This window comes from Ailuropoda melanoleuca, chromosome 2 (genome assembly GCF_002007445.2).
Source record: "Ailuropoda melanoleuca isolate Jingjing chromosome 2, ASM200744v2, whole genome shotgun sequence".
Lineage (NCBI taxonomy): Eukaryota > Metazoa > Chordata > Mammalia > Carnivora > Ursidae > Ailuropoda > Ailuropoda melanoleuca.
Genome location: NC_048219.1, coordinates 180,334,220 through 180,362,106, shown reverse-complemented (window position 1 = coordinate 180,362,106; position 27,887 = coordinate 180,334,220). Strand labels below are relative to the sequence as shown.

The 27,887-nt window shown below is 44.7% G+C and overlaps 1 protein-coding gene across 2 annotated transcripts; it reads right to left on the bottom strand.

Moving 5' to 3' along the window:
• ARPC2 (actin related protein 2/3 complex subunit 2) lies at positions 1-27,692 on the bottom strand. Of its 2 annotated transcripts, none has more exons than XM_034655160.1 (11): positions 27,671-27,692; positions 27,098-27,179; positions 19,454-19,488; positions 17,855-17,967; positions 13,575-13,620; positions 10,611-10,797; positions 9,864-9,957; positions 4,422-4,548; positions 2,764-2,864; positions 2,211-2,311; positions 1-465 (listed from the first exon to the last, which is right to left on the bottom strand). In XM_034655160.1, exons 2-11 carry the CDS (start codon positions 27,169-27,171, stop codon positions 441-443), a joined length of 903 nt encoding a protein of 300 aa, XP_034511051.1. In that variant the 5' UTR covers positions 27,172-27,179; positions 27,671-27,692; the 3' UTR covers positions 1-440. The 2 variants fall into 2 exon arrangements, with proteins under 2 accessions (XP_034511051.1, XP_034511050.1); XM_034655159.1 differs by lacking the exon at positions 27,671-27,692 and adding an exon at positions 27,394-27,545.
• Positions 27,693-27,887: the final 195 nt, after the last annotated feature.

The following is a 27,887-nucleotide window of genomic DNA, read 5'->3' as shown; positions in this document are numbered from 1 at the left end:
TAAGATAGAAAGATTTTCTTTATTAATGACCCCAACCGTATTTCTTTAGATACAGGAGTTTTGAACTCAAATACTTAGGAGAAAACAAGTTAAGATTGCATTATCCTGCAACTCATTACCAGTAACATATTGCAAAGCGCAACAGCTTGGAAAAGGGGGAGGAAGGCAAGGGAGTGAGGGAGGGAAGGTAAAGAAAAGGAATTAAGTTGATCAAGTGGAATTCTTTTTTTTTTTCTTCTTTTTTTTAATTCTTGAGAACTATGAAGTCCTTGCAAGCACAGCTCGTTTCTGTGGATTATTTTCCAAACGTGTACAAAATGGAACCAGAACGGAGACTCCCTTAAGGACCTGAAGAGGTGCCACATGAAAAGCTACGATTATCCAGCAGCAAGTGTTGCAGCCTTCAGCTGCCAGCCGCCTCCTCTTCCTGCTCCAGAGACTCAGCGGGATGAAAACGTCTTCCCCCTTCGAAGGCAGAAAGAAGTGTGAAGGCCGGTTTCTGGCTCACCTGTCCTGCCGCCCCACACACTCCCAGACTGGGGATGGGGTCTCAGAGACACCAGCCACAGGTGCAAAGGCACCTCAGAGGATGCGGGAACTTGAGGCCCGGGATAAGCCCAGCTCCCAGAGAAAGGTCATCAGCTCCTTCTTTGTGCTGGATACTCCGGGGATACCAGGGAGCATCTGTGCCAAGCCCACAAGGACGTCAAATGTACCACGTTAGACAGGACAGTCCCTTGCCCACAAGGTCTGGATGGCCTAGAGCTACTCGAATTTCAGACTGGGCTCAACTGTCTCCCGGGTTGAGAGCTCAGGCTCCTCCTACACAGCTTAGACCTTTTCAGACTCACAGACGAGCAGTTCCTTCCATTTTTCGCCATGGGAGTGGGATGCCCAAAACTTCCAAGTACAGGAACTGTGTGTTGCCACGCGGTAACCACACTCCACGTTACAGAACACTCGCCTGACTTGAGGCTCCCGCGTCCTGGCCTTCTGACCCACCCGGTGTTTCTCCATAAGGGCCAGCTTGGGAAGTGGGCTGGTTCCCAAAGACAGGTAATTTGGTAAAGCAGCCTGGAAGCCAGGGCTGAGAACTATGGGAAACTGGGGCAAAGAGGGGGACTAAATTTTCCTGTCCTGAATGTCTCACCCACCCCAAACTGAAACCGTATTTTCTCACCCCCACCCTGCCATGCAAAGCTCGTGAGTGCTGGATTCTGGCAGAGAGCACCAAGCCAGGCCTGCCATCCCATTCCATGCAGCCCCGCTGTTCCTGCTGTCTGGGGGCCGGGGGTGTCCTGGCTTCTCCTCTAAAGCCTCTGCCTAAGGAAGTCAGGAGTGCCTTAAACTGCTTTTGTAACTATCTGATGTTTCTGAGGTGGGAAACCCTCTGCTCAAGTACCAAGAGTCAGGCACCTCTCATCCTGTCAAGTGGCCGCAGAAACTAGCTTGGCAGGAGGCGCCTCACATGCCAGGGGCGGGAAGTGGAGCCCCGTGCACACCATACCTGCCAAATGTCACCCCCGAGAGCAGCAGGTTCTGCAAATCCACTGGCTATGAGGGGTGTGCAGAAGCTTAGTTCACCTCAAGACTTGAGTTCAATGGGCACAGAAGCTGGCAGATAAGCACTTAGTCCTTATCTTGAGAACAGGATCGCCTGAACTTCACCTGAACTTCACCTGACATTTTGCCTCAAGACCTAAATCCCTACCCAAGCTCTAGACCACGCTGGCCTCTCCTGCACAGAGCCACGCACCGGAGTGCTATTCAACATCTCCATCTCTGAGAAAGACAACTTTATCTCCACGCAAAATTCCTGCTGAGAAGCAGACCAGGGGATAAAAACACTTAGGGGGTGGCTCCAGGCCTGTTCACTCAACTACATGTCCGGAAGCGAATCTCCCCCTTTCTCCAGGAAGACCTTGAGGACTGACCTCCCAACTCGGGCCCAAAGAGCACACACTGTATCTCAGTAAAAAGATCCCTTTGTGTTCTCCCTAGCTGACTCCCCCCTAGCTCACACCACTCAGGAGTGAAAGCCTGTCCATCCCATCTTTAGCTGGGCAGGTGGCTACAGGCCCGACCCTGCCTGCCTCTCACATGCAGCTGCTGCCCAGACACTTAGAGGGCCAGGTCACCACCATCCACTATTTCCCTCTTGGTACAACAGGAAAGGAAGGTGGTCCTGCTTGTGAGACCGCCCTACTCACGTGATTGTTTTCATTTCTTTTTTCTCGGCATCTGGACGTGCACGGTTCAGCACCTTGAGGAAGTCAGATGTTTTTGCCCGCATACGTGTGTGAATATAGGCCTGGGAGCAAACACAATGCGTACTGAAGCACTCATGTTCTAGAAAGATCGCTTTGCTTTCCCTAGAAGTTATCAGGAAGGTTTGGGAACATATGCCCTGGGACAGACACAGGGCCATGCAGGCAAGCAGGAGGGCAACCCTTTCTGGAGACACATATTCATCTTTCTATTATGGGGAGAGGTAGCAGGGAAAGATGGAAGAAAGGCTGTGACATCTTAGTCTCTAGAACCATTAGAGTTCACAGTAACAACCTGGACTATAGGAATGACTTTTTTTTCCAAGTAAACTACCCCTAGTGTGGTGCTCGAACTCACCACCTCAGGATCAAGACCACAGGCTCCACCGACTGAGCCAGCAGGTGCGGCCCACACAGAAACGACTTTTTATGTTATTAACTCTGGTGGAAAGAAGGACCCGGAGCGCAGGAGCTGAGGCACCGTGCTCCCTCTCACCTTCGAGCACTTGATGTGGTAGTGCAGATAGTCCCGGAACGTGTGGATCAGGTTGATGGTGTTGTCCCGAGCACTGGCATTGGTGTGGCGAGGGAACAGCACTGCAGGCAGGGGCACAGACAAGATGTCAGGCTGACATTAAGGCCGAAGGGCGGGAAGATCAGAGCCTACGATCGGCTCCGACCTCTCCCCGCCTGAGGACAGTGTGCTCGTGCCACTATGCCCAGGCTTTGTCACAGTGTTCTCCTTCAGACGAGGAAGGGTTAAATACTATAACCAGGGCCCGTACCAGTGAGTGTAAATGGGAGGATATGTCAAGGAAAATGGAGGAGATCATGGTGGAAGACCAGGGCTCCCCCGGAAGGGCTTAGTGCTGGGATCACTGTAGGTCTGGAGTCTAGCCTGTGGCTGTGCACTCTGAGATCTATGCCCCGACTGCCACACGCCCACTAGCCTCTGCTTCTGCAGCACGCAGTCTCGAGAAGGTGATACCACTGGCAATGGAGGGGGTGGAGGGTAACTTTGGAGAAGACACATCATCTTAGACATCAGCATGAGGAAATGAAGCCTGCCTATCTTCTGTCCATGGTGCTTCAACCTTCAGAGGTACTTGGTTCCAGAAGATTCTGTGGTTTTGTAGTGAAAACTAAACACTATAAGCTCCAAGGACCTCAACTCTCCTGATGAGGACAGGCAGCAGGAGCCACTTTGGCTGGGGGATGAGAAAAGCCCCTCCCGGGGCTCCACGCACTGAAGCCCTCCTCACCCCTCCCTTCAGCTTTCTGGAATCCTCTCCATCTCCCGCACCTCCTCTATTCAGGGGTCTCGGCAGCAGTAAAATCCTCCAAGTAGGAGGCTTTGCTAACATGAAAAGGAATACCGCAAAAGAGAGGGTGGGACCTCTGTGTCAATTTGCCCCGAGAAGAAACGGACAGCAGAACAAGAGCTAACGACATGGCACAGGATCTAAGACGCCAATGACCGGAAAGTCCGTGTGCCGTGAAGAGAAAGGCTGCCAATTACACCACGCAGCATGCATCACCGTAAGCGGCACCCCAACCCCAAAGACAGTCACACGAAAGAAAATGCGTAGCTTCGATCTTATGAAATACAGTAAATCGGTGGGCTCGTGGTTAATTAACAGGTACACCTTCAGTACTGAGGTGACTTAAATTTCACAAAAGGCAACATTTTAGTGGCTTCAGATGCAGTGTGAATGAGCTGTTATTCCAAACTGTGAGGTACAATCATGAGCCAGCTCATTGGTCTGGAGCAATCCTAAGAAGGGAAGACTTGAATTTCTTCAGTGGAATAAGTGAATCATGGCTAGACCTCTGGCTTAGTAAGCAAAAACCCAAGAAATGCCAAATGCCAGAGAACTCCCTCCCACCCAGCTGCTTAGCGATGCTTATGTGGTCCCAACTCTTAACACTTGACATCAGGGGCTATATATTTTCCCCCCAGAATTTAAGAAACACAGGGAAAATAGAAAATGATTACGGCACACCCTCCTACAGTCACAGCACTGGCACAGGAGAACGATCTGGTACGCCCGCTTGTGCCGCCTTCACATTTTAACAAAGGTGTGTCCCGGTTTAGACATCCCGCAGCGGGAGGCATCAGAGGCGCCCCGACTCGGCACACCCCACCCCGCTCACCGAAGGTAATGTAGCCAATGTTGTCGCCCACGGCAGCATCGGTGTCTTTCAGCTCCAGAGGAGGTTCCCTGTGGCTGAAGAGGACCTGTGGGGCTGTGTGGCTGGCTCGGCGGCCTTCTTTGAACTCCTGCACAGAGCAACCAGAAGAGAGTCTGACGTCAGATGAATGGCAACTTCCACTACAAGGCTGGCCCTATGGGTGCGACCTCTGCAGCACTCCAGACGGCAGATGGCTAAGAAACACCTGACATGAAGTATGACAAGTTCTGGCTGCTACCGATGCGATCCGGCCTCAAAAAGCAGAGACCACAGAGTACTTAACAAGGCTGATCTTCAAAATGTGGTGAGATCTTTTTTTTTTTTTAAGATTATATTTATTTACTTGAGAGAGAGAGCATGCATGAGAGGGAGGGGGAGGGAGAGAAAGAGAAAGACAGCCAGCGGGTGGGGGGGGGAACAGCAGAGGGAAAGGGGAGAAGCATGTTCTCCGCTGAGGAGGGAGACCAAGGCGGCACTCTATCCTAGACCCCGGGATCATGACCTAAGCCAAAGGCAGACGCTCAACCTACTGAGCCCGGCGAGGCAATTAAAGTTCGTTTGAGACTAAACAGACAACCACTGCAAAGCATGTGAGAACCAGGTTACATTTAGGATTAAGGACTACTGCTGATTTGTTTCTTTTGATTCCATGTGAAGAGGCTGTGTTTATCAGGAAATCTTGAAAATCTCAGGGTGCATGGAACCCAGGCTCTAGCTTGCTTAAGACTCAAGATAAAATCTTAACCCCTTTCATCTTTGTCTGAAAGCCTCTTATGAGCTGGCCCATTTCTCTCACCCCTCCCACCCCCATATCTGCTTCTTCCCCTTTCTTGAAAACCAGGCCTTCTCAGGGCTCTGGACCTTTGCACAAGTCCTGTTTCACGGAGGTATCTCAGACCGTTACTGTTTAGAATCCACCAATCTGAACTTTAGACTAAATGTAAGCCCTTCTTGGCAGCAGAAGACAACGTAGTTAAAGAAGCTAAGTTGTTTTAGGGCTGGCGGAGGGGAGAAGGCTGTGTGACATGAGAAATGAAAGCCTGATTGTTAATTCCGGTCTTGAATGGCTATGGACTCAATCACCATCACTCTGCCTAAGAGCTCACCATCCATAACAAAATGTCCCCACCCTCATCAAAGGCCAGGAAAATGAGGATGTAAAAACCAGGCCATTCCTATATTTTAATCTTCAAACCTCAAGCTTTTCTAGTGCACACATTCCTGTGTACATACCAAAGCGATACAAGGCATCCCTGTCTCAACCCAGGTCTCCAAGAACAGAACTAATTTTCCTGCAATGCCAGTAAAAAAGGATGATCCAAATTCACTTGAGTGATAGCAGAAGGATGGAAGCAAGGACTAGGTAAAGCCTCAGAGTTTTAGTTAGGAGTACCGAAAGCATGCTTATAGGGCTGTTTAGTCTGCAATGCTCTTCTGCTGCTAGATTTGACCTCCAATAGACTCGGGGAGCTGGCCTCTATCTCGCGGGGAGTTCCCATGTCTTCTAAGTCTCTACTATGGCACTTTACTATTCACTAACGAGCCTGGCTTCCCTACCAGGCTGTAAGCTCTGCAAGCCAAGGATCCTCCTTTACTACTCTGTATCCATTTCTCTTCCTTCAAAGAGGGTGGCTAGCACATGGCTTGCCGAATGGAAGCAAGCACTTTCTATCAGAGCTGACTTAGTGCTGTTGTACTGTAAAGGAAGGGACAGGGACTACGCTTCCATTTGTAGGTAGGGACACTGCGCACTGGGTGGCAAGCCCTCGGCAAATTAGTGGCAAAAGAAGGATAACATCTGAGGAATTCCAACGCCCAGTCTGGGACCTCGCCTGTTCCATCACCCTGCCTCCTGAGCTGGCACTGCCTGGCTTCTAAAGCTTGGTGGAAGATAAACTAACAGAGCCAGGTTGGGTTAGCTCCCTCTTATATTTTGTTCCTCAAACGAAACATATTTGGAGAGGCACGGAAGGAGTCAAGATCATTCAAAATGGAAATTCCTAAAGCAAAGCTTCTGAGATTACCCTTCTCTAGAAAACATTACTTTTCATTCTGCAAAGGGGTTGGGAGGTTTTCTCACTTCTTTTATTTTTACTCTTTAGCTACCCCTCCCCCAACCCCTGGGGGGAGAAAATAGAACAGATAATAACTGCCAGCATTTTCTCATGTTTAGTAAGTTTCTCGAAGGCTCCAAATCACTGGTACTTGTTGGCATTCACACCCAGATGGGGTGTATCTAAACCCGTGGTGACATATTAGCGTGGATTCCATCAGTTCTCTGTAAGGAAAACCACACATATAAGATCTGGTTAATAATTCACTTCTGATTTGGGTCTATCCTTTAGGCACTGTCACATCTTTGGTTTCTTCTTGGTGCACGCTCTAAAATAATACTTAAAAAACAATCAACCAACCCACCCAAACAGTTCTCCTTTTTCATTAGGGTCTTTGTCCTGTATGTGTCCGCAATGATGCCTCTTTTTTCTTCCTCCAACTAGGATGTATTGAGTATCACAATACTATTTCTCTCTCCCATCAAAGCACAATCTATGATTGCAAATTCAGAATAAATCCAAATATATACACAGAAACTAAGTATATGATAAAGGCAGCATCTTAAATTGGTAGTATATACATGGGCCTTGAAACAATGGCAATTGAGACCACTGGGTAGCCATTTAGAAAAAATGATGGATCCATCTTTCACACCATATACCAGGAGAAAACTCCAAATAGGTAATCAAAAGATAATGTGTAAAACATGAAACCGTAAAAATACTAAGAAATAATACAGGTACATCTCTTTACAATCTTGGAGTAGGGAAGGAGTTTCTAACTATGACTCAAAATCTAGAAGCCGTAGAAGAGACTGACCGACTTAACTATGTGAAAATAACACTAATGACAAACTGGAAAAAATATTTGCAACTCCTACCATAGATAAAAGGCTAATCTCTCGATTATATAAAGAAATAGAAAAGATCAGTAACCCAATAAAAAAATGGGTAAGGACAGAAACATCTCACAGGAAAGAAAAATAAATAGCCTTCAACATAAAAGATTTTGGATCTCGTTCCCAAGGGAATGTAGACACCATTTCTAATCTATCAGATTGGCAGAAATCCGAATGTCTGACGACATACTCCGGGAAATCAGGCACTCTCATGCTTTGTAGGTGGGAGGCAAAAGGGTACAACCTCCGTGGAGCAGGACATTCCTGACTTTGACTCAGTGCTCCTACTTCAGGAAAACATCCTACAGCTATATCCAGGTAGACAGGGTCCTCAATAGCCTATCTTCACGACTGCCTAACAGGCGCACTGCTTGTGTCTTGTCCCTGAACATACAGAAACTAGTGGTCTCTGTTTAACTTTTCTTGGTTACAGGGCTGACGCTAAGACCTAAGAATATGAAAAATATTCTAATTCACCTTACTCTAATCTCCAAAACTGTATTGTTCCTAATGCTTTTCGCAGAACGAGCAGTGACGTGGTATCTACCAGACTTTCTCTAGTGCTCAGCTTGCATGCCGACAACATGCACCAAAGGCAAACACTAGAATACCCATGTGAGTGGGGAATGGAAACTCCATCTTTTTCCTAAAAGCAGGAATCGTGCTCTGACCAGGCTGGAAGTCCACGCCGGCAGGGGGAAACCCACAAAGGCCCACAGTAAGCAGGTCAGTGACCAGGAGGAACTTCAAACAGTGTCCCTGGGTCACAGCATTCTGTGCTAGGCATCTGCTGTTCTAGGAATTTAAAATAACGAAGCCCAGGAAAATTCTCAGATGGTTTATTTTGGGGTAAAATCCAGCAAAAAAAGCCCAGGTTTCTAAGGTCATTTCAAATAAATGGCCCCAGCCTTCGACTCTGCAGAGAAGGAGGCAAAGCAGACGGCTTCCGGAGTACAACCCTTCCACGTTCCTGGACACCAGATGGGGCCGCATGGTGCCAGTCCAGTCACTAACTAGAGATGCTGTCAGTGCAAAAATGCAGAGACTTTCTTTTCCCTTTTAGATCAATGCCCTACCGCATGTACTTGGAGGGAGGAGTTTAAATCCATACGCAAAAAAATACACAAAAATCTCCTAAGGAACAAATCTCCTGTGAGCTCTCCAAGGTAAGGTCGGTTTAAAGCATAAAACTAAGTTAAGATGTCGCCTGGAATAAAATGGAACAAGGCTGGTAAAAAACCAGCCAAATCTAAATATATACTTCATAGCTTTTAAAATTAGTTTGTCAGTCTGGATTCAGCCCAATTTCTAAGCTACTGCATTTAATTCCCCTGTCAATTCTGCCTAAAAACAGATAAAATGTCTGTCTGGAAGCTTACATTTGGGACCCAAGATATAGGTCTATATATCTGTGTACACACACACACACTCTCAAAGTTTAGTACTCTCAAATGCTGAAAATGTCAATATTCCAGTTTTTCTGCATAGTGGCTCCAAAATCAGAGTTTCTGATTAATTAGACTAAACACAAAAAGCCACCAGAGATCTGGAAGAAACTGAGGCTCTCACTTTCGAGTATTTCCTAGCCGCTCAGAGAGGATACCCATAAAATAGCCTCACTACGTTAAGCACAACCACCTTTCGACTCTATGTAGCAAACAAGATTCTGTCCCAGAATTCTTAGATCTCTTCACCCTGCCAAGGAACAGGATGCCCATACAAAAGGTGCCTGAAAATTTAACCACTGAACTAGATACTGAAAAATCAGCCTGGGTATCACTTCAACGACGAGCTATCCTACCTTAGAGCCAGCAACTGGTTAGCAGTCAGCATGACAAAGCCACAGTGGGGTACTGTTTCAGACTGGAGTCCAACTGTACCGGAAATCCAATTACAAAGTGTCCCACTAAGCCCCACTCCTCGTCTTGGTAGGTGAGCAGCTTCTGAGGGAGGCACACTATGGTGACCTCAGGCAAACTGCGGCCAAGCTGCCTCACTGTCTGCTCAACGACTCTACCCTATGGATGTACTATCTACTACTTGGGAATTTTCTAGAGATTTGGTTCTGAGAAGACTTTAGGACTAAACCAAGCCAAGAACAGACCTTGTCAGAAACTGCAGGAAACACAAGAGGGTAGGAAACGTGACTAAGCTTTCAATTGAAGACCCAATGGCAGCAAGGGCGCTTAAAACTCAGTCATACCATGAGTATGTTTAATCTTCAATTCACTCTCCAGTCCAGTCCTGCAAAAGGCTAAAGGCACTAAGGAAAAACTATGCGCAGTGAATTTGGTGGGAGCTGTTTAATGAAATCTTCAACAGGTGCCAGCACCCCCAGAGCGGCCGGTTCTTTTTTCTATGCTCATGGTGTGCTTCAGTGCTGAGGTATAAACGACACCATGGTGACCCGACCACCCCAGCCTCCCGCTCTCAAGATGTCTGGTCCATACCTGCATGAACACTTTTCCAATGACCACATCGTCATCATCCTTAAACACTGTGCTGAAGACTACTGTGACTCTGTCCTTTTTAGATTCAACATACCTGAGGGGAACAAAACCCATGAGGTAAGAAGTATAGAATCAGCATGAGGTTTTGTCAAGACCTTGATCTCCAAGTGAAGAAGGTGGGTAAAGTCCTAAATCTCTTCGTTCACAAAACAAGGCATGATAAGGGAGACTCAGTATGTGTGGCCAACAAAGTCAGTGTAACACAAGCATGGCCCCGAGAGAGGCAGGAGAGGAAAATCACCCTGAGTTAGCTGGTACTGACTTGTCTGTGTGGTGGGACATGGAATCTAGGGCTAGCGACTCTCAAAACTTCACTTTAAAAAATTTCTTTATATACTAGGAGAGTCCTACTATGGAGGTGACTGAAGAGTTGCACACACACAGAACATACGGTCCCCTCTCCCTCGTTACCCACACTGTATGACTGAAGGGGACCTTCAATAGTGGTGTCTTAAAGGAAAGCACTGGATTTGCCTTTCATCTTTTGCCAACTTCTGGTATCTGGAGACCAGCAGAAGTGGCCCCCTTTTCTCACCTGTCATCTACATTCTGGATTAAAGAATTTTATGAGAAAGACATGTTAGAGGGATTCACACAAAAGAGTTTAAGGTCTGACCTAACTATGTATCTTTCAGTAAGGGCATTTATCAGCCACACCCAGGCTTTAGGACCAAGTTCTATACTCACATGGTCTCATCATCCCTGTAATGGATAACTGCCCTGTTCTCTCCTTCCTTGCCCTCTTCTTGGAATTGGAAATATTTCTCAAAGACAGAGGCAAAACAATTTCGTTTCAACATGCCAGCCTGATGCACAATGGAATCCTTGGATGCCGGCAGATTTTCAAGGTCATATAGCAAAGAGACATTGTATCCTGGAGGGGGGAAAAAAACAGTGGTTATATTAAAACCAAAAAACTTCACAGGTTTCAGTGATATTTTATTGTTTCAGTGTCCATACTTTTAACCCAGGTAGATTGCTGTCCATTCTCATCTACCTCAAATGGCAAATGAGGGAAGATAAAACTTTAATTCTTGTAAAACCACTGTAAATACACACAGCTAATTAACAAATGCTATGCAAAAATCTGAATCAGTATCAAAGATGACTGATTACAAATAAGGAATAGGAAGAAGCCATAATCCAGGAACTTTGAGTAGAAATTTAGTGTTCCAGACACAGTAGTGAACGGGGCACTTGTGTACGCTATCAAGATGTAATAATATGAGTTACATATTTTTCTCTGATGGCATAACTGCCAACTGCTAACACAAGTCAGCAGATGGGTAGCTTTTTGATAAAAACAAAAAACAAAAAAAAAACCCCCTTACATACCATCACAAACCCTTTGTCGAAGGAGGCAAGGTATAGAAAAATCTAAAAAGTGTGTGTGTACCTCCCCAATAGCTTTTACTTGTATACGCTATAAAAATTTCACAGTGTTTTAAAATATTTTACTTCATTTGCTCTCTAAGAATTCTTTGAAGTAAGCAGGCCGGATACGGTGATTCTCATTTTGGAGGGAAAATAAGTTCAAAGGAGCAGAATGCCATGCTAAAGGGAGCATGATATACAGGTGTAGGCAACTCTATTTTGAGCTGAACAGAACTTGGTCCAAATCCTGGCCCTGCTACTGTGCAACCCTGGACACACTACCAAACCTCTATAATTCCTGCATCTATTTAAAAAGGGTGGTGAGATGGGGGAGGCTCTTGCAAAAATTTATAGAGAGCATACAGTATTCTAAAGTGCCCGGAACAACAGGCTAATCAGGTTAGCTAATCAAACAATTAATACATGCCAAAAAGCCCATGGGTGGCTTGCAGTGTTTCTGTGCATCACCGAGGATCACTTCATATTCTAGGTGAGTGCTGGGAATAATTTTACCAGAATTGTACTGAATATCTTAAACATTTATACTTTGTCACTATTAAATTTTTTCCTAAGAGCATCCCTGAGGTATGTTTTTTGTTGGACTGATCGTCACTGAGAACATGGGCTATCTCAATCTCTGCTCTAGATTGTGCTTAGCATATCTGGCACTCCAATATTAAATAATATCAATCATCATTCCATTTTGGGTATCTGAAAACCAGATAAGCAAACAGACTACAGGGTTATAAGATTAGATAGAAAATGAAAATATTTAAAGTTGAGGTTTGTTAGTTTTAAGAAGCCAAATAAACTAAGTAAAACTACAGCTAAAGTCAGACTCTAAATAAGGCTTTGATAGGATGAAGAGAAACATACTGAGGACAGATTAAAAGTAAAAATCTAGTATGGCCTGGTGAGACTCCCAAACCTGCCCAGATAAACCAACAGAAAAACAGGAGGAGACACACTACTTTCACACGTTTTTATACTCTGCACTTGTATGAACACAAGGTCTGCAATCTGGCAACGCCTGTGCTTTTAGAAGGAACCAGAAGAAAAGGCCCAGGGACAGAAACATGAGCCCTCTGTATTACACTCCAGTGGTTCTGACAGATTGTAGGATCTGAGCCGTGTCAAGCATGCCTGAGAGTTCCAACATGATTTTTTCTGTTCTAGTTCTGTTTCTTTCTTCCTTCTTCTCTGAAATTCCTTGATTCCTCTTAAGGCCTACAGTGTTACTTAATTTTTGGTTTTTATTTCTCGATATACTTTTACCATCAATTTGGGGATGAACACATTCCAGTGTTCTTTATGGACTGCAGTCAATACTCCCACCCACAGTACTCCTAGTAACAGGTTACATCCCCAAGACATCTTTCTGTATTTGGTATTTTGTTTCCAGAGCATACAGAAAAGGGGAAGGTCTTCTACTGGGAGTGGTGAGGCATATCACATTGTAAAAATGAAAACAAATAAGCAAACAAAAACCACACAAAGGTTGGGGGAGGAAATATGCTAGCAAAAGGAACAGCTGTGAAAAGACAGATGCACGTTCCTTCTTAGAACAATTTGCTAATCGAGGTACCACAGGAACAAAATGCGAGTAATATAATATTCAAAAGAACTTAACTACTTGGTCCTCATCAGGGGGCCCAGCTAAACGCCTCAGAATTTGAGACTACCACTTATTCACAAGGAAGAAAATACCGTTCAGTTTTTCTGCTTTAAATTTCCTGTAAAGCAGTAGGAACATAGCTGTTGTAATCAAGGAAGGCCGTGGTGCTTTTGAATTCCTCTGTTGGCAAAGAGGCTATTTATTCTTTATCAGAAGAATGGATTAAAAGGAGAGGCTGTAATTTTTGTTCCTTGAATACGTGAGAATAGTCGTGTTTCCTTCTCCAAATGCGCCGAGTACAGAAAATGGGGTTACTAGGGGCTGGGGTGAAAACCAATGTTTGCTCAGTCTCAAAAGGCATTTTAATCACCACGAGCTAACAAAAGTGGCCCACTGGTTGCCAGTTACTTGGCTCCCCCACATAAATGTTAAAAATGACACACATCAGTTCTGCAAACCACACTGTATACCATTATTGGACAAAGCAAAGCCCCTTAAAAGCTATTTTTATGGAGAGGGTTGAAGTGCAAACTGGGTTCAGGCAGAAATATTTGTAAAATGAACAATATTTAAATGAAATCCTTTGGTTAAAAAAAAAGCAGAGTACAAACAGGACAGGTCTTTTTCCCGGTCCCTCCACAGTTGCTCCCACTACTACATACCTGATTCGGGATTTACCAAGAAACTCCCGTACACCCTCTTTAATAACTAGAAAATACAAAAACAAATGTTAATCCAAAGGTCATGATAATGCCATTATTTTTAAAGCACTGTATTTACCAAGCTTCTTCTAAGCCAGAATTTTTCATTCGGTGGATGGGACACCGGATACACAAGGGGAAGCAGATACATCTGAGTTACCAAGCAAGTCACTCACGGAACTGAGATTAAATCCAAAAGGTTAGGGGCACCTGTGTGGCTGAGTCCGTTAAGCATCTGCCTTCGGCTCAGGTCATGATCTCAGGGTCCTAGGATGGAGCCCCGCATCAGGCTCACTGTTCAGCGGAGGGGGGCTGTTTCTCCCTCTCGCCTCCTACTAGTGTTCTCTCTCTCTCTCTTTCTCGCTTTCAAATAAATAAATAAAATCTTAAAAAAACCAAAACCCTGTTTAAAAAAAAATCCAAGGTTAATCTAGGATCTGTTTTTCAATCAAGGCTCATCTTTTACTCTTTTAGGACTTGGTCACACCCTTGTATGTTCTCTGTTCTCCTCCCCACCATATATCACACACAACCACTTTTGTTTTCAAGAGTGCAAAAGGCTGCCAAACCCAAGTGAGAGCAGATTATGTTCGTTATCAACTAAGTACAGGCTGAACCAGTAACCAAGGTGAGTGAGGACATAAAGCCAGAACTGTGGGAACAGATTCCAGTTAGCTTGCTTATCTTGGAAGCCTTAAAATTATTTAGCTCATCATCAGTTTTATGACAAAAGACAATAGATCACTGAACCATAGCCATTTATTTATACTGGTGGGTCACAGAAGGTTGTACTCTCTAAATGTTATTCCCCCCCAAACCCCGCCCCCCCCCCAAACCAATATTTACTACTGCTGACTACTCTCCAGCTCAGGGGAGTAAATGATAAAACAGGAACCCTTTTATACCTTCCTATTTCTCTGTCAGTGTGACTGCTTCACCTGGTGGAAACTGCTCCTAGGCTGACAGTTTAAGAAGCCTTTTGGAAAGACTAGTTTCGACTTCAATGTTATATAGGTTACATTAAGCAGAAAAGCAGCTATCTGATGATAGAAAAAAGTAAACATTAGAGCCATCAGAACTTAATAACCTTTTTGATATTTAGTAGTCTTTATATGTTTAAGAGGCCAGACATGGCTTAACCCTCATTAAAAACATGCTTAGGAAGGGAAGGTATTGTTACTATTCCACAAGATGGGAAAACGGAGGCCAATATACGTAACAGTGTATGTAAGAGCAGTACAACAGGCTGCAGGGTTTTGTCTCTATACATTTAGTTTCTCAACACTATCTGACGACAAACACACTAACGATCCTCTGGAATTTTCTAGGATATCAAAAAAAAAAAAAAGAATACTTAATTTATGACAAGTTACCAAATCAAAAGTAAACAAAAGCATTAACTTCTGTTTTAATCGTTAAGAGTTACTCATGCACGTTTTACAGGATTCCATCAGCCCGAGAAAGGCAGTGCAAACGCAGGCAGTACCAGAGGGGAGCTCCATGGGAGCAGGCTCTGGTCTCTGCACCCACTCGTGCCTGCACATGGGGACTGGCAACAAATAGAGCTGAGTCAATACTGAGGTTTTCTTCTAATCTTCCTTTCAACGCACCCTCTAGATATTAAAAACAAACAAACAAACAACAACAACAACAAAAAAACAAAAGCACAGCAGCAAACCATGTATTTTAAGTCCTATTTGAAAAAATTATTACATGGTGAGGTTCTTTCCTTTCTGTTCTTAAATACTCTTTTAATATTCCACATATTTATTTCACCACTTTCCTACAGCTGGAAGAAAGTCTCTATCTGCAAACTATGGAAACAGAACAGACCTCAACACCTGACTGTGTAAGCACACTGGTTTGTATACGGGCAAACGACAAGTAATGCCATGTGCAGTTCCAATCTGGTGACCACAGCGTCACCATAATGTTGTCTCTTTTACAGAAGAGGAAGTGAAGGGAGAGGTTAAGGTCACAGAGTTTGTTGGAGGCAGAGAGACCTTCGGTCTCACCTTTGGGGTCCTATATACCACTTCTCCTAAATAGTCTTGCCGGGGGGGGGGGGGGGGGGGGGAGGATAACGGGCACATCCCATAAGAATTTGAACTAGCATGCTGTCTCTGAGCTACAATATTGTACCATGTGCACTATGGGTACTTGGAGGAAGGGGAAATTAAATGTGGAAGAAAAAAACATAGCTCCTAAGATTTAGTTTAATTCCAAGCTTAATATTCTGAGATCTAAAAGGGCCTTAGAGCCAAACTTATACCCTGTTTAACTCCTCTGCTCCTTCCACTTGGCAAAACCAGCCAAGGCTTCCCTGTTAATTTCACTTGCACTGTTAACCATGATTCACTTTGCCACTGAGTGCTCCCTCTTCCAACCTGACACCAGGAGATGGGTGTCAACCCATCCGTCCTCACCATCAGACATTCCCGTCCTAGCAGCAGAGAACTTTCTGCCTTGAAAAGGGTCTTGGGCAAAGTAGCAAGCTTCCTCTGGTTATGACAGGCTGGTCACTGTTTAACCAACCCAGGGAGTCATTTACTGTGCACTCTGCTCCAAAACTGTGTGTGTTACTTGCCCCGCCCACTTGGGTGGGTGGGGTTGGTTCTCCGACCCTGCGGGATCTACAAGAATAAGGATAGCACTGTGTTGTGGAGCTCCAGTGTGCAGAAGACACAGACTGGAAAGGAGATTTCAGAAATCCAGCTTTAACGCTTTCTTTCCAAACTTCCAAAGATGAGTATTATCATTTGTGCCTGCATCTTAAAGAGAGAGGACTGTCTGGGGAGAATGATTACACAATTTTCAGTTGTCTGTTCAAAGCTTTAACTTTTCAGGTAGTCATTTTATGGCTAACCAAAAGTGGGGCCGCTTTAATAGTCGGTTGCTCCCTTTTGTTCTTAATCTGGTCAAGAGAAGACCTGGTCACTAATTTTTATAGAATGAGCCTTCTTATGTTTTATGAGACTTGGTCTTCCTCCTGAAGCTTTTCTTTCAGGTAAAATCACCCTGAATACAAATTCTCTACATATTTCTTCTTCCCTTGAACTTATGAGGCAAATCAGAAAAGGTTTTGGCTCTTCCCTTGAATTGCTGGGACAGATCAACTGCATATGAATAACTAAGAGAAATGACTGCCTATGGCTCTTGGGACATATTTGTTTAATATCAATTTTAGTTTTATACCAAAATATTATCGAGAAAGATCCTGATCTTTTTTTTTTTTTGCAAATAGCTTTTTCATTGAATAAATTTTAAATATTTCAAAAGTGCTGCTCTTAATCAGAAAGAAAATAGAAATGGCCATATCTTCATTCACCAGATTAAGGAGAACCTAGCTTGTTAAAACTAAAAGATATCTGAAAACTGATTCAGGAACTGAGTCATACTTCCTGCTCTGAGACCCAACCACAACGTGTGCACACTGGTGTAACAGCATTTTCTTTCTTCCATAAATGGCTCTCCCCGGAGCAAATACAGTTCAACAGGAACCAAACCTGCCACTTTAGCTATAGAAAGAAGCCAGTGAATAAGGCATGGCCATCAAGAATTTCAAAATGCATGGACAGCCTTTCTTATCTCCCCTATGGTAGTCATAAGGAAGAAGGGAAACTTAAAGTGGCCAGCTCTAAAGAAGTTTAATAAAAAAATTTAAAGGGTAGATTTGTGCCTAAATTCCCAGAATGAGAAGTTAAGACCATAAACTTTAAAGGCCAGAGCTACATGCCTGCTTCATAATATTACAGAAATAGAATGGAACCCACCTCAGTCTTGAGATAGCTACTTTTTAAGTAGGCTCCACAACATCGAGCCCAATTCGGGGCTTGAACTCATACCCTGAGATTAAGACCTGAGCTGAGATGAAGAGTCAGATGCTTAACTGACTGAGCCACTCAGGCGCCCTGTGATAGCTGCTTTTATACTGGCCAAAGAATGTATTCTTTGGTGCATTTTTGGGGAACTAGAGCTGTTTTTGTTTTCATTGGTTAGGGAACATCTTTATTTTTCGGTAATAAACAACAAGCAAAGAGCCAAAGCTTTTTCTGAAAAAACACGCTGCTTTTTATCATTATGGAAAATGGAATCAAGAGCCCCTGGTTAGGTGAGCAAGCTGCCCAAAGTGGCCAGTGCCAGCAGGAGTGGTCAGTGCCATAGACCTTCTAGAAGCGGCAAGCTGCTGATAAAGGGTGCAGAAGAAACAAGAGTCCCAAGGAAAATGATGTGGAACATACCTCATCAGCACCATGTGCCTGAAGTTCCTTGTAGAATTTCAAAGAAATACTGACCATCACTTTTGTTTTGTCTCCATTAGGATTTGAAATATGATAGAGGACTCCATCGAAATCTGTGAGGAAAGCAAATAAAACTGCTTAACTTGGGAATGGGAAATAAGATCTCAAAGCACCTGCCTACTTTGTTACAGGGCACAAGGAGGTCCCCCTTGGAAGTAGGCATTTAAGTAAAATGGTATTTATTTTAAAATCACGCAGAAAGTCAGCAAAAACACTGGGATAGAACTATCAAGTACTTAGCTCTTTGCACCCTTCTAACTTCATCACAGCTTGGTGCTGAATGTATTTTTTTTTTAAAAGCTTTGTTGTGATGATTTTAAACAAGCCCACAATATAACATATAATGGACTCCTAATTTCCCCCATGTGACTTCAACAATTTCAACACATGGCCAATCTTCTTTCACTTAGATGTCCCCTCCCAATGATTTATTCTGAAGCAAATCTGAGACATCACATCACTTCATCCATAAGTATTTCAGAATGTATCTCCAAATGATTTTGGACACCAAGTGTTTTTTTTAAGATTTTATTTATGTATTTGACAGAGAGAAAGAGAGGGAATACAAGCAGGGGAGCAGCAGGGAGAGGGAGAAGTGGGCTCCCACTGAGCAGAGAGCCCCACATGGCGCTTGATCCCAGGACCCTGGGATCATGACCTGAGCAGAAGACAGATGCTCAACTGACTGAGCCACCCAGGCGCCCCAAAGAAGAATAAAACAAACAAACAAACAAACAAACAAACAACCCCCCCCCCACAGCTACAATACCATTGCCAGGCCTAAATTTTTAAAAACAACTTAATACCAAATACCCAAAATACTATTGTCTTATTTGAAGATCCAAACATGGCCCCCAAACTGCATTTGGCTACTTCTCGAGTTTCTTCTAATCTATGTAAAGGCCTCCCCTCTCTTTGGCTTCTATCTTCCTGCAGTACAGAGAGGACTTAACCCTGTGTAGTTCCTGAAGCCAGGTGCTGAGTGCCATCACTTTAGGGAGATTGGGTGTTTCTAGTGGGAGGGGACAGGGATGGGGCCTGGCCTCCAGTCACAGCACTTCAGAGCTACAAAAAGTCTTCTGAGATCTAGTCAAGTACCCTCACTTTACACAGGGTGATTGTTTAACTCCTTGAAGTCCACACAGCAAGTAGTTATCGATATCTAATTCTTTATAGGGAATAGAAAGCAATAACCTCTCTCTAACTTGTTGAACAGGTCTCTAGTATTTTCCACATTTCCCTGCTACTACAGTGCTAGGCAAACTGAGATGAAGGCTACTTGGAGACAGTAATTTAATATTTCCAAATTAAACAAACTTTAGTTTATACCACAACATTAAGCCCAAACTTTTAAGATATCAGCAGGTAACTTTACACAGTTCAATAAATCCATGAAATAATCATCTAAAACAAAGACCTCGAAAAGACCTGACAATCAAGGGCTAGTACCCCAAATCTCAAAATGTATTTTAGGAATGATTTTGTTTTTTATTTTTATATCATGCCTTCTCTTAACAGGGCTGAAGTAAGGACACTTACCTGCAAACGTTACTTCTACTGCTTCTGGTTTGTTACTGCAAAACAAAAGAAAAGTCCCTTAGTTAAGACAGTTGTATTGCTGTCTGCCTTCAAGGGGACTTGCGAAGACTCCCGAGCTTTACTTCAGATCGAGGCGTTCGGGACCAATCTTAAGCTTACTGCTGACCTGCGACCACAACTCATTTTCTCATGTACCTGAATCTTTGGACTCATTTAAGGTGGAGGATACAAAAAAGCAGCAGGACAGATACAGCTTTTGTTTCCCAGCTGCTGTCGAAAATCTCTGCCATGGTTGGCGCTTACCTTCAGTTCAGAATTCCTTAAGACTACAATATGCACATCTGTATATGTGAACTACAAAGTACTATCTTTTGATTAACGTCTCCCCCACAGGACAGTAGTGATGCACGTGGAGGTAGTACATTCAGCAGGAAAGCTGCTAAAGAGAATGCAGAATGCTTTTAATTTACTAAAGATGAAAGGATAATTCCAGGCTATGAACAAAACAGGGAGTTCTATACCATTTCAAAGACAATCTGTAAGTTTCCTACATGTCTTTCCCTCTCCTCTCCTTTAATGTCAACAAAGTACTCACCACTCTCCTTCATGAAGCCCTCTTTGACTGGTTATCTACCCTAGTTTTGTTTTGAAATTCCTGTGCTGCACTTGCATAGAAAGCGTAGCACAAAATAACACTGGGGAATCACTGGGACAGTCAAGACACCAAGTTTCCAGCTTTAGCTTTTCATCAGGACCATGTTTTCAGACAGATTAACACCTGCACCCTTTCGTTTTCTCACCTACTCATCTATAAAATGGGAGACTACAAGTGATTCTACCCACCTCATAGAACTGCTAAAGATAAAGCAAGAGAACAGATACAAAACAACTTATCCTGAAGGCAATGAGGACAGCCTGATACTTTCTGCGCAGCTCCCAGCTCAGCCTGGTACAGAAACTTCTACTTGATAAATGCTGCTGAGTTATTACCTAGGAGGCATAACATACATCCTAGCAATAAACAATAATGGTCAATTAACCTCCTGTGAAAAGCAACCTTACGTGATTTCCCCACTTCTCCTCAAAGCCCAATGGTAGGAAACAAAGGAAGACTCCATGGTTTTATCTCTAACTACCTAGGACTCCAATGACTCCACTTTGTTTTATGGACCAGCAGACAAGACACACACATTTCCACATTTATTCTTGCCTAATTTGCTCAAGACCTCACCATCAAGTCCATCTTTTTTATACTACCTCCGCTCCCTCACCGGTAAAGGAAACCACGACTCAGCTGCCCTCTAGGGTTGCTGGGAAATAATGGAATACACAGGGTGGTTTATGAGTGTTAAAAAGCTGCTGCAGATGCTACACAACACCCTTCCAGGAAACTGGCTTCTATGAAGCATACGTTGGCCCGGTTGAAAAATCAACCGATACAAGTCACATACGGAGTTCCACTCTACTCCTTCACAGCCATCCACGTGTGGTGTAGGAGAATCCCTCTGGGAGACTCTAAGAATCGAAGCACCGAGTGGGTTTACGGAGAAGCAGTGGGCTCAGAATATGATGCGAAGAGCAAGAGGAAAACTTAAATCGCTTATCTTTCATTTGAAACTATAGCCAGGAGACAAAGACAATGAATGGCCAACCACCATTTCTCACCTCTAAAAAAGCAAGAGCAAAGGAAGAAGCAGCACGAACATTAATCCATGGCTCACTTGAATGAACTATGAAGAGGCTGCACAATGGGAGGAAGCCCCGAAGTATATTTTCCTGGGGAAGGGTGGCTCTGCCAAAAAGTCAGGGTGGAGGGTTGTAGAAGTCCATATTGCATCACTTAGTAGGTGGCTGGTTTTTTTGTTTTTGTTTTTTTTTAATCCTTAGGCTTTAACTCAGCCAACAAAGGACTGGGTTCCTCATTCTCCTACTTCATCAACAGAAGGAGAAAAATTAGGTATAAATAAAAAACTTAGGGTTCCAAGCTGTAAACATAAATTTTTTTTTTTTTAAAAGTAGGCTCCATGCCCAGCATGGAGTCCAACGCAGGGCTTGAACTCATGACCATGAGATCATGATCTGAGTGGAGATCAAGAGTTGGATGCTTAACCAACTGAGCCACCAGGCGCCCTGCCCCCAAGCTATAAACATTTTAACTGAAATTCTGAATTTCTCTAGGCTGTAAAGTTCCCTAAGCACAGATCCCCACTGGGAGAAGTTGCTCAGGAAGAGCTATACTAAGTGGTTTGCTGCCTGACTTGGGAATATTTGTCAGATCATCACCATTAATATTTTAGTTTACTATTTATGGCTGCACAATAGGTTACAGACCAGACAGGCTGTAAAGGAGAGCATTTGGCCAAAGGAGTCTTCCTGAGAGGTCATGTGGGAGTTACAACTCTGTGCCCCAACAAGCAGAGGACAGCAAGAGTGAAATATACCAAACAGGAGTGTGTGTCAATTCCAAGACTAGGGTGTTTGTTATTTACTTTTGTGGTTTAAAACCATGGAACTAGAGGGGAATAAGACTGGTCTGGGGGAAAGTGGACCACTTTAAGAGGCCCAAATGATAAATGGATTAAGTTATTTTTTTTTGTTTTACCATCTGCTAAAGTTTCAGATGCTGGGAATGAGTTTAACCACAATAAAACCAAACCCTTCAGAGCTGACTAGTCAACTCAAGTCCTGTCACTTACTGGCTATAAACCACACTCATGTTGCTCAGATGTTGCTGAGCCTCAGGTTCCTTTTCTAGAAAATGAAGATTAAAAGGTTGCCGTGAAGACTCATTGAGATGACATGTGTACAGGAAAGTTTCCCAACCCATGTCTTGTGACTAAGTTACAGACACGCTGAGATAATGATCCTCACAGCCCTCAGGGCAGCCCAGCAGCAGGATCTCTAGGCTAGACCATTTACTCAAATGTGCCATACAAATACCATGTTCTGTGTGACAGATCATAAGGTTAGAAGTCACCAGTGCAGGGTATCTGCACAGTGCTTAATGAGGATGTCTACGCCCTCCATAGCTCCCAAGAGCCCTAGTTTTCTCAACTGTAAATGGGAACTGCTGCCACACAGGCACATTCTAAAATCAAATGAAGTTATGATTTCAAAGCTTATAGCAGAGTGTCTAATTCATAGACAGTGATCGATGAATTAGTTTTTCTTCTAGGTGGAGTCAGAAAAGACCAGACTTTGAAGCCATGGTTGGGAGAAGTTGTGGGATTGTGCTAACTCCCAGAATCAGGAATTGGTCAGCACTATAAGGAGAAACAGAACCCTATTAGTATCAGTGTGGTAATGTCCGGAATCCTAGAACAAACCAGCTAGGTGAGTCCTCAGGGTTACTGACTGGATAACACAAGACACTAAAACATGTTCAATTCATTCAGATGGGTTTCAAAAGCTATTCTTAAAATCCTTAGGAAAAATTTTCTTCTATTCTTTTTCCAAGGAAGCTTCTAGAATGTCACCAACCAATAAAGAACTCCTGACAACTGCATTTTCCAACCCTCTTTTCTCATTAAGATTTTGGAATTTTACTCCTGAAGGCATCCAATTCCCCATCTGGGCATTTATGTGCTGCTTCTACTTACCTCTTCTATGAGCTGAATGAGAGAAATTATTGAATTCTGCTATCTCACCATAAAGTTTTTGATCACTCTCCAGTTAATTCCCCTATAAGGCTCCCATCAACCTATTTGAGCAAAGACTAAAAAATGTGGTCCCTGCTCTGCTAAGCCAGGTCTCAAAACATGGAGAACAAAGATGATCTAAAAGCTGATTCACAGTGTCACAAGAGTGATAAATTAAGTACCTAAAGGAATTAAGATCCATTCTACCTGGCCTCATCCATTCTTTCAAGAGAACAGTTACCGAGCTAACTATATATACAGTGAGGATGCTGGGAAAGAAAGATGACCAAAGTGGTAGGCCCTGCCCTTAAGGAGTCATCAGTTTCGTGGAGTGTAGCTCTGGGGCCTCATGCACGAAGCGGTGGTGAGGTCAGAAGCCACGCAGCAGTATGCAACTATAACGACCTGTAAAAAGACCAACCAGACCATTCTATTTCTTCTAGATACTTAAAAAATGTCCCAATTCCAAATCACTTCAAACCAGTCTGTCTCTCTGAGGACACATGCACCATATTTAGGAATGAGAACAAGGTATCAGCAAGATTTAATTTATTCCTTTCTCAAATTTCTCCTCCCACAGTCCTTGCCCACCCCAACTGGCACCGCTTGCTTACTGAGCTTCACTCCCCCTCACACAACCACAGAGCCCCACAATATGCACAGCTGTGGCAAGGAGCCAGCATGCACTTAAGATCAACAGCAATTCGCATCTGATACCATTTCCTCAATTCTGGACTCTAGACTAAGTTGACAGGCCTAGCTTCTGAGGCTGAAAAGGTTCTTGATGCACATACAGTATCAAAAAAATTAATCTGCCAGATTACTTCTGTTTTAATTGGGCACCTAGGTAAGAATTCCTAAATGAAAAGGCCATGCTGTTGACAAGACCTGCACGAGCTTATCTGCAGTGCTGAGCATGGCTTCTTAATCAGCATATTTTCTAAGTGTGCAGGCTGTTGAGGAGACAATTTACCAATAATTACCATTTTGTGACGGTATAGGAACCGTTCCAATAAGTCATTTTCCCAGGAGTGTGGTAGGAAAGAAATAAAAAGCAATTTGTTGGGAATGAAACTTAGGCTTTGTCAGAACTGCCTCCAAATTAAAAGGTGATCATGCCTAAACGTTCAACAGTTTAGATAACAACTGTTTCACCCAAAGGAAGTTTAGACTCTTAGTAGGATGTCACAGGCAAGAAGATTCAGCAGGATGGTCTGAGACATCATTAAAAAAAAAAAAATCAACCTCAGGAGGAAAATTACTGCAACTGTATTCTGAAGCATATACCACAGAACTATTTTTAAGACTATCTCATGCTTGCATTTTCAGTAGCTGCAACAGTGCTAGTGCTGTTCAACAGAACTTCCTGCAATAATGGAAATGTTCTACGTGTGCTGTCCAAATATGGCCGCTACTAGCCACATGTGGCAACTGAGCACTAGAACTGCGGCTGGTGTGAGGAACTTAATTTTAGTTTTATTTCACTTTCTTAAACTTAACTTGCTACAAGTAGTCACTGGCTATTATATTGGACACCACAGAGTTGTGAGATTCACTGCGGAAAAGGCTGCTCAGAACCATAACTTCCCCAACTGGTTTGTTCTGAGAAGCGTAAGGCCCGATCGCACTGCCCTCTCCCAGCAAGTTCCCACAACTGGCAAAGCCCTTCCAATTTCCAGGGTTTCTCCTCCAAGCCACTCCCCCTCATTAACGTTTCTCTCCCATCTCCACCCTAACACACCTCACCCTTTAGCTCCTCTGTAACTATTGCCGATAGGCTCTCTCAGAAAGGCCTCCTTTCTCTGTTTCTGCTTGGTGAACACTGGTAGAATCCCATAAATGTTTATGATTATCACACTAGTCATTTTTTGCTGGAAGTTCTGGTGTAGCAGGCATGCACCTTGATAAATGCCTTAACTACTTCGCTACCTCACGGTGTATGCCTGGAAACTCACAGCGGGCTTGGCTTAGAAGCCATTTTCTGGTGACTATTACGTCTGCAATCCCACTTACCTCCTACCTCCTAGGCCTGCTATCAGAGTCTCTTCAAAGATTTTCAGAGCGATTTTCAGCAGAATACATTTTGAGCCCACTTACTTAAAGTCATATCTCAAAGGGAAGACAGGCCATAGTAAAAGCCAAAACTTGCTGCCCTACCCAATATCCAACATTGCTATAACATTTATTTTGTTAAGAAATGTCCTAGAAGTTCTAACTTATGCTTCCAGACTTGAGTGTCTATTTTAATTCCTCTGAAATGATACTTTGTAAGAGTTAATTTTTTAAAAGGAAAAGAGCTGATGTTCTGGATAATGGGCTTCATTTTGGAATCACAAATACACAAATAGATGTGAATGTACTTCTACACTGCAAGGCACGCCTCTACTTGAAAATGAACAGGCATTTATCTTGTAGATCAGCTCATAACCACTCAGGTCTCATTCTTTGCTAGTCTGGACTCGAGAATGCATTTAACAGGTTCAGCTGTGAAAATGCAGAAGTTAATTTAACTTCCTCCTATGTGCTACACTGCTCAAAAAAAGTACCCAGCAATCACCCAAAATAAGACTCTGAGCTGATTCACTCAGACATTTAAAATGCAAAGGAACTGGTGAGACTGAAGACAAGAAGCAAGTTAGCTTAAAATATAAGCAACTGCAGCCCCTGGCAGGAAACAGTAGCTACTGCTTACTCTAAGCCTTACTTCAACGAAAGCCATGCTTTACTTCACAGATAAAATCTGTGACCTTATAAAACAGATAGGAGACACAATATGTTCAATTTAAGCAGTGGGTTAGAAGTATTTTTTTTAATGCCTCCAAGCCACAAGTTCATTATGAGCACTTAGAATTTCCCCTGCACCAATCCTTCCCCATCTGCAGATCTCCAAGCACTTACTTTTCTCTGACTAGTTCCCAGTTCAGCAGAAAGTTTGTACTTATTTCCTCAACTGTGCAACCAAGAGGCGAAGCCCCAGCCTCACAATGGGGAAACAAGGCAAAGGCACTGGCTACAGGCCACCAAAAATTAGAAGCTAAAAGCCATATCTTTGGCTGACGTTTTAAATATTAGAAAAGCAAAGCAGCTTTGAGGGAGGAGGTTGTTTTCCACTGATTCTGTCTTTCACAGAGAAGCCTGCCTTGGAAATATGTGCTAACCTACCTTTTAAAAGGCCAATGGTTAAAAAAAGAAAAAAAAAAAAGGTTATGAGAACTTTATAGACTTTGGATGCTTGTAAGTGTGTACCTGGGCCAGGATTACCACATGAAAAAATCACAGACCTGGGATCTTGTATAAGAGTTTAAGATAAATGGGTGGGGAAAGGAAAATTAGAACCTCAGAAGAGAGATATGGGAGGGGTGTGGATGGGGAGACTACCAGCTTTGCTTGATAAATATGTAACAGAATGGCCAGTGTGTCTTAACAGTAGGGTCCGGGGAAGGGAAACTAGACAAGTCCCGTTTTTCCAGCTGCAAGACTGGGTCGTTTTCAGTCTTGCCTCCAGCTCCTTTAGACGAAGATGTGGGGGTGGGGAGCAAGAAGGCCGGTGGGGATCTGGGCCTGCATCTTCTTCCCTCTTCCAGTCCTGGGAATTCCTGGAAACTCCTTCCAACCCAATCCCAAACGGGCTTTCCTGGGGTTCAGAACAATGACGGGGACTACACAGGGAAGGGGTCCCGGGCACGCTCCAGAAGGCAATGGGATCCTCCGGCCGCAGTTCCGGCCCCAGCTGCCCTCACGTCCCACAGGTCTCCTGCCCTTTGGCACGCGCGCTCTGGTCCACTCGCCGCTTCCGCATCCTTCCTCCGAGCCTCTCCCAACGCATCTCTGCCCCTCACCCCACCGCGCCCAGTCGCCTCCCACGTTTACCCTGCCGGGGCCGTCCCCACACCCGGTCAGGTCTCCCACCTCGTCCCTCCGGGTCTGGAGGACTGAACGACACCGCGGACTAGCGGGGGTCAACTCTGCCTCCCCCGCCACCCACCGGCCCCGGGCGCGCGCTCACCCGGCGGCCGCGTTCTCGAACTTGAGCGCGAGCGTCTCCTCGATGATGCGGTTGTTCACCTCCAGCAGGATCATGGCGGCGGCTGCCCCGGGCAGGGGAAGGAGGAACAAGGGAGGGTGAGGGTGAGTAAGGGAGGACAGGACGGAGGGAGCGGCCCTGCTGCCCCCTAAGGAGGGGGGTTGGGTGGGATAGGTCAGGGGAGAGGGGAGAGAGACAGGGGTGGGGGGGAAAGGGGAAGACGCGAGCGCTCGCCCTCGCACGCACTGACTGTGGAGACACCCACCCACCCGACCGACCTGGCCCCCGAAGCCTGAACCCGCCTGCCGAGCCGCCGCCGCCGCCGCTGCCGTCTCACCGACAAGCCCGGTCCCCGCCCAGCCCCCGGCTCCAGCCGGCCACTTCCGCTCTCACACCCACTTCCGCTCGCTGCCCGGACGCGCGGCCCCGCGGCCCCGCGGCGCCATTTCCGCTTCGACCCCTCGTGCACGCGCACGCAGGGACGCCGCGGAGGCTGGGCTGGCGCATGCGCGACCCCCCACCCCATACTGTGGTCCCTTCCACTTTCCCACAGACCTCCCCCGCACTTCCAGCTCTCGTAAGTTATTTCTCGTCGTCGGCTGTCATTCTCCAATGTCTGCCTCACCGTCCAGCCCCTCCCTCCCGCTCGTCCCAGAGGTCCAGCTCCACCCTTCCGGTCGTGTCATTTCCGAGGTGCCGCGAGAAGCTTGCTCTTGTCCTCTCCCAGCAGGCTTCTTGGCTCTCAGCTTGTCGGTGTGCCCTTTATTCATGT

Bases quoted from the DNA above. Each gene is read 5' to 3' on its own strand.
- ARPC2 (XM_034655160.1), bottom strand. From the start codon at position 27,171: ATGATCCTGCTGGAGGTGAACAACCGCATCATCGAGGAGACGCTCGCG. The intron at 13,621-17,854 runs GTATGTTCCACA...TGTATTTTCTAG, and splicing joins AGGCACATGGTGCTGATGAG to TTATTAAAGAGGGTGTACGG. The intron at 9,958-10,610 runs GTGAGTATAGAA...TGTTCCCCTCAG, and splicing joins TACAGGGATGATGAGACCAT to GTATGTTGAATCTAAAAAGG.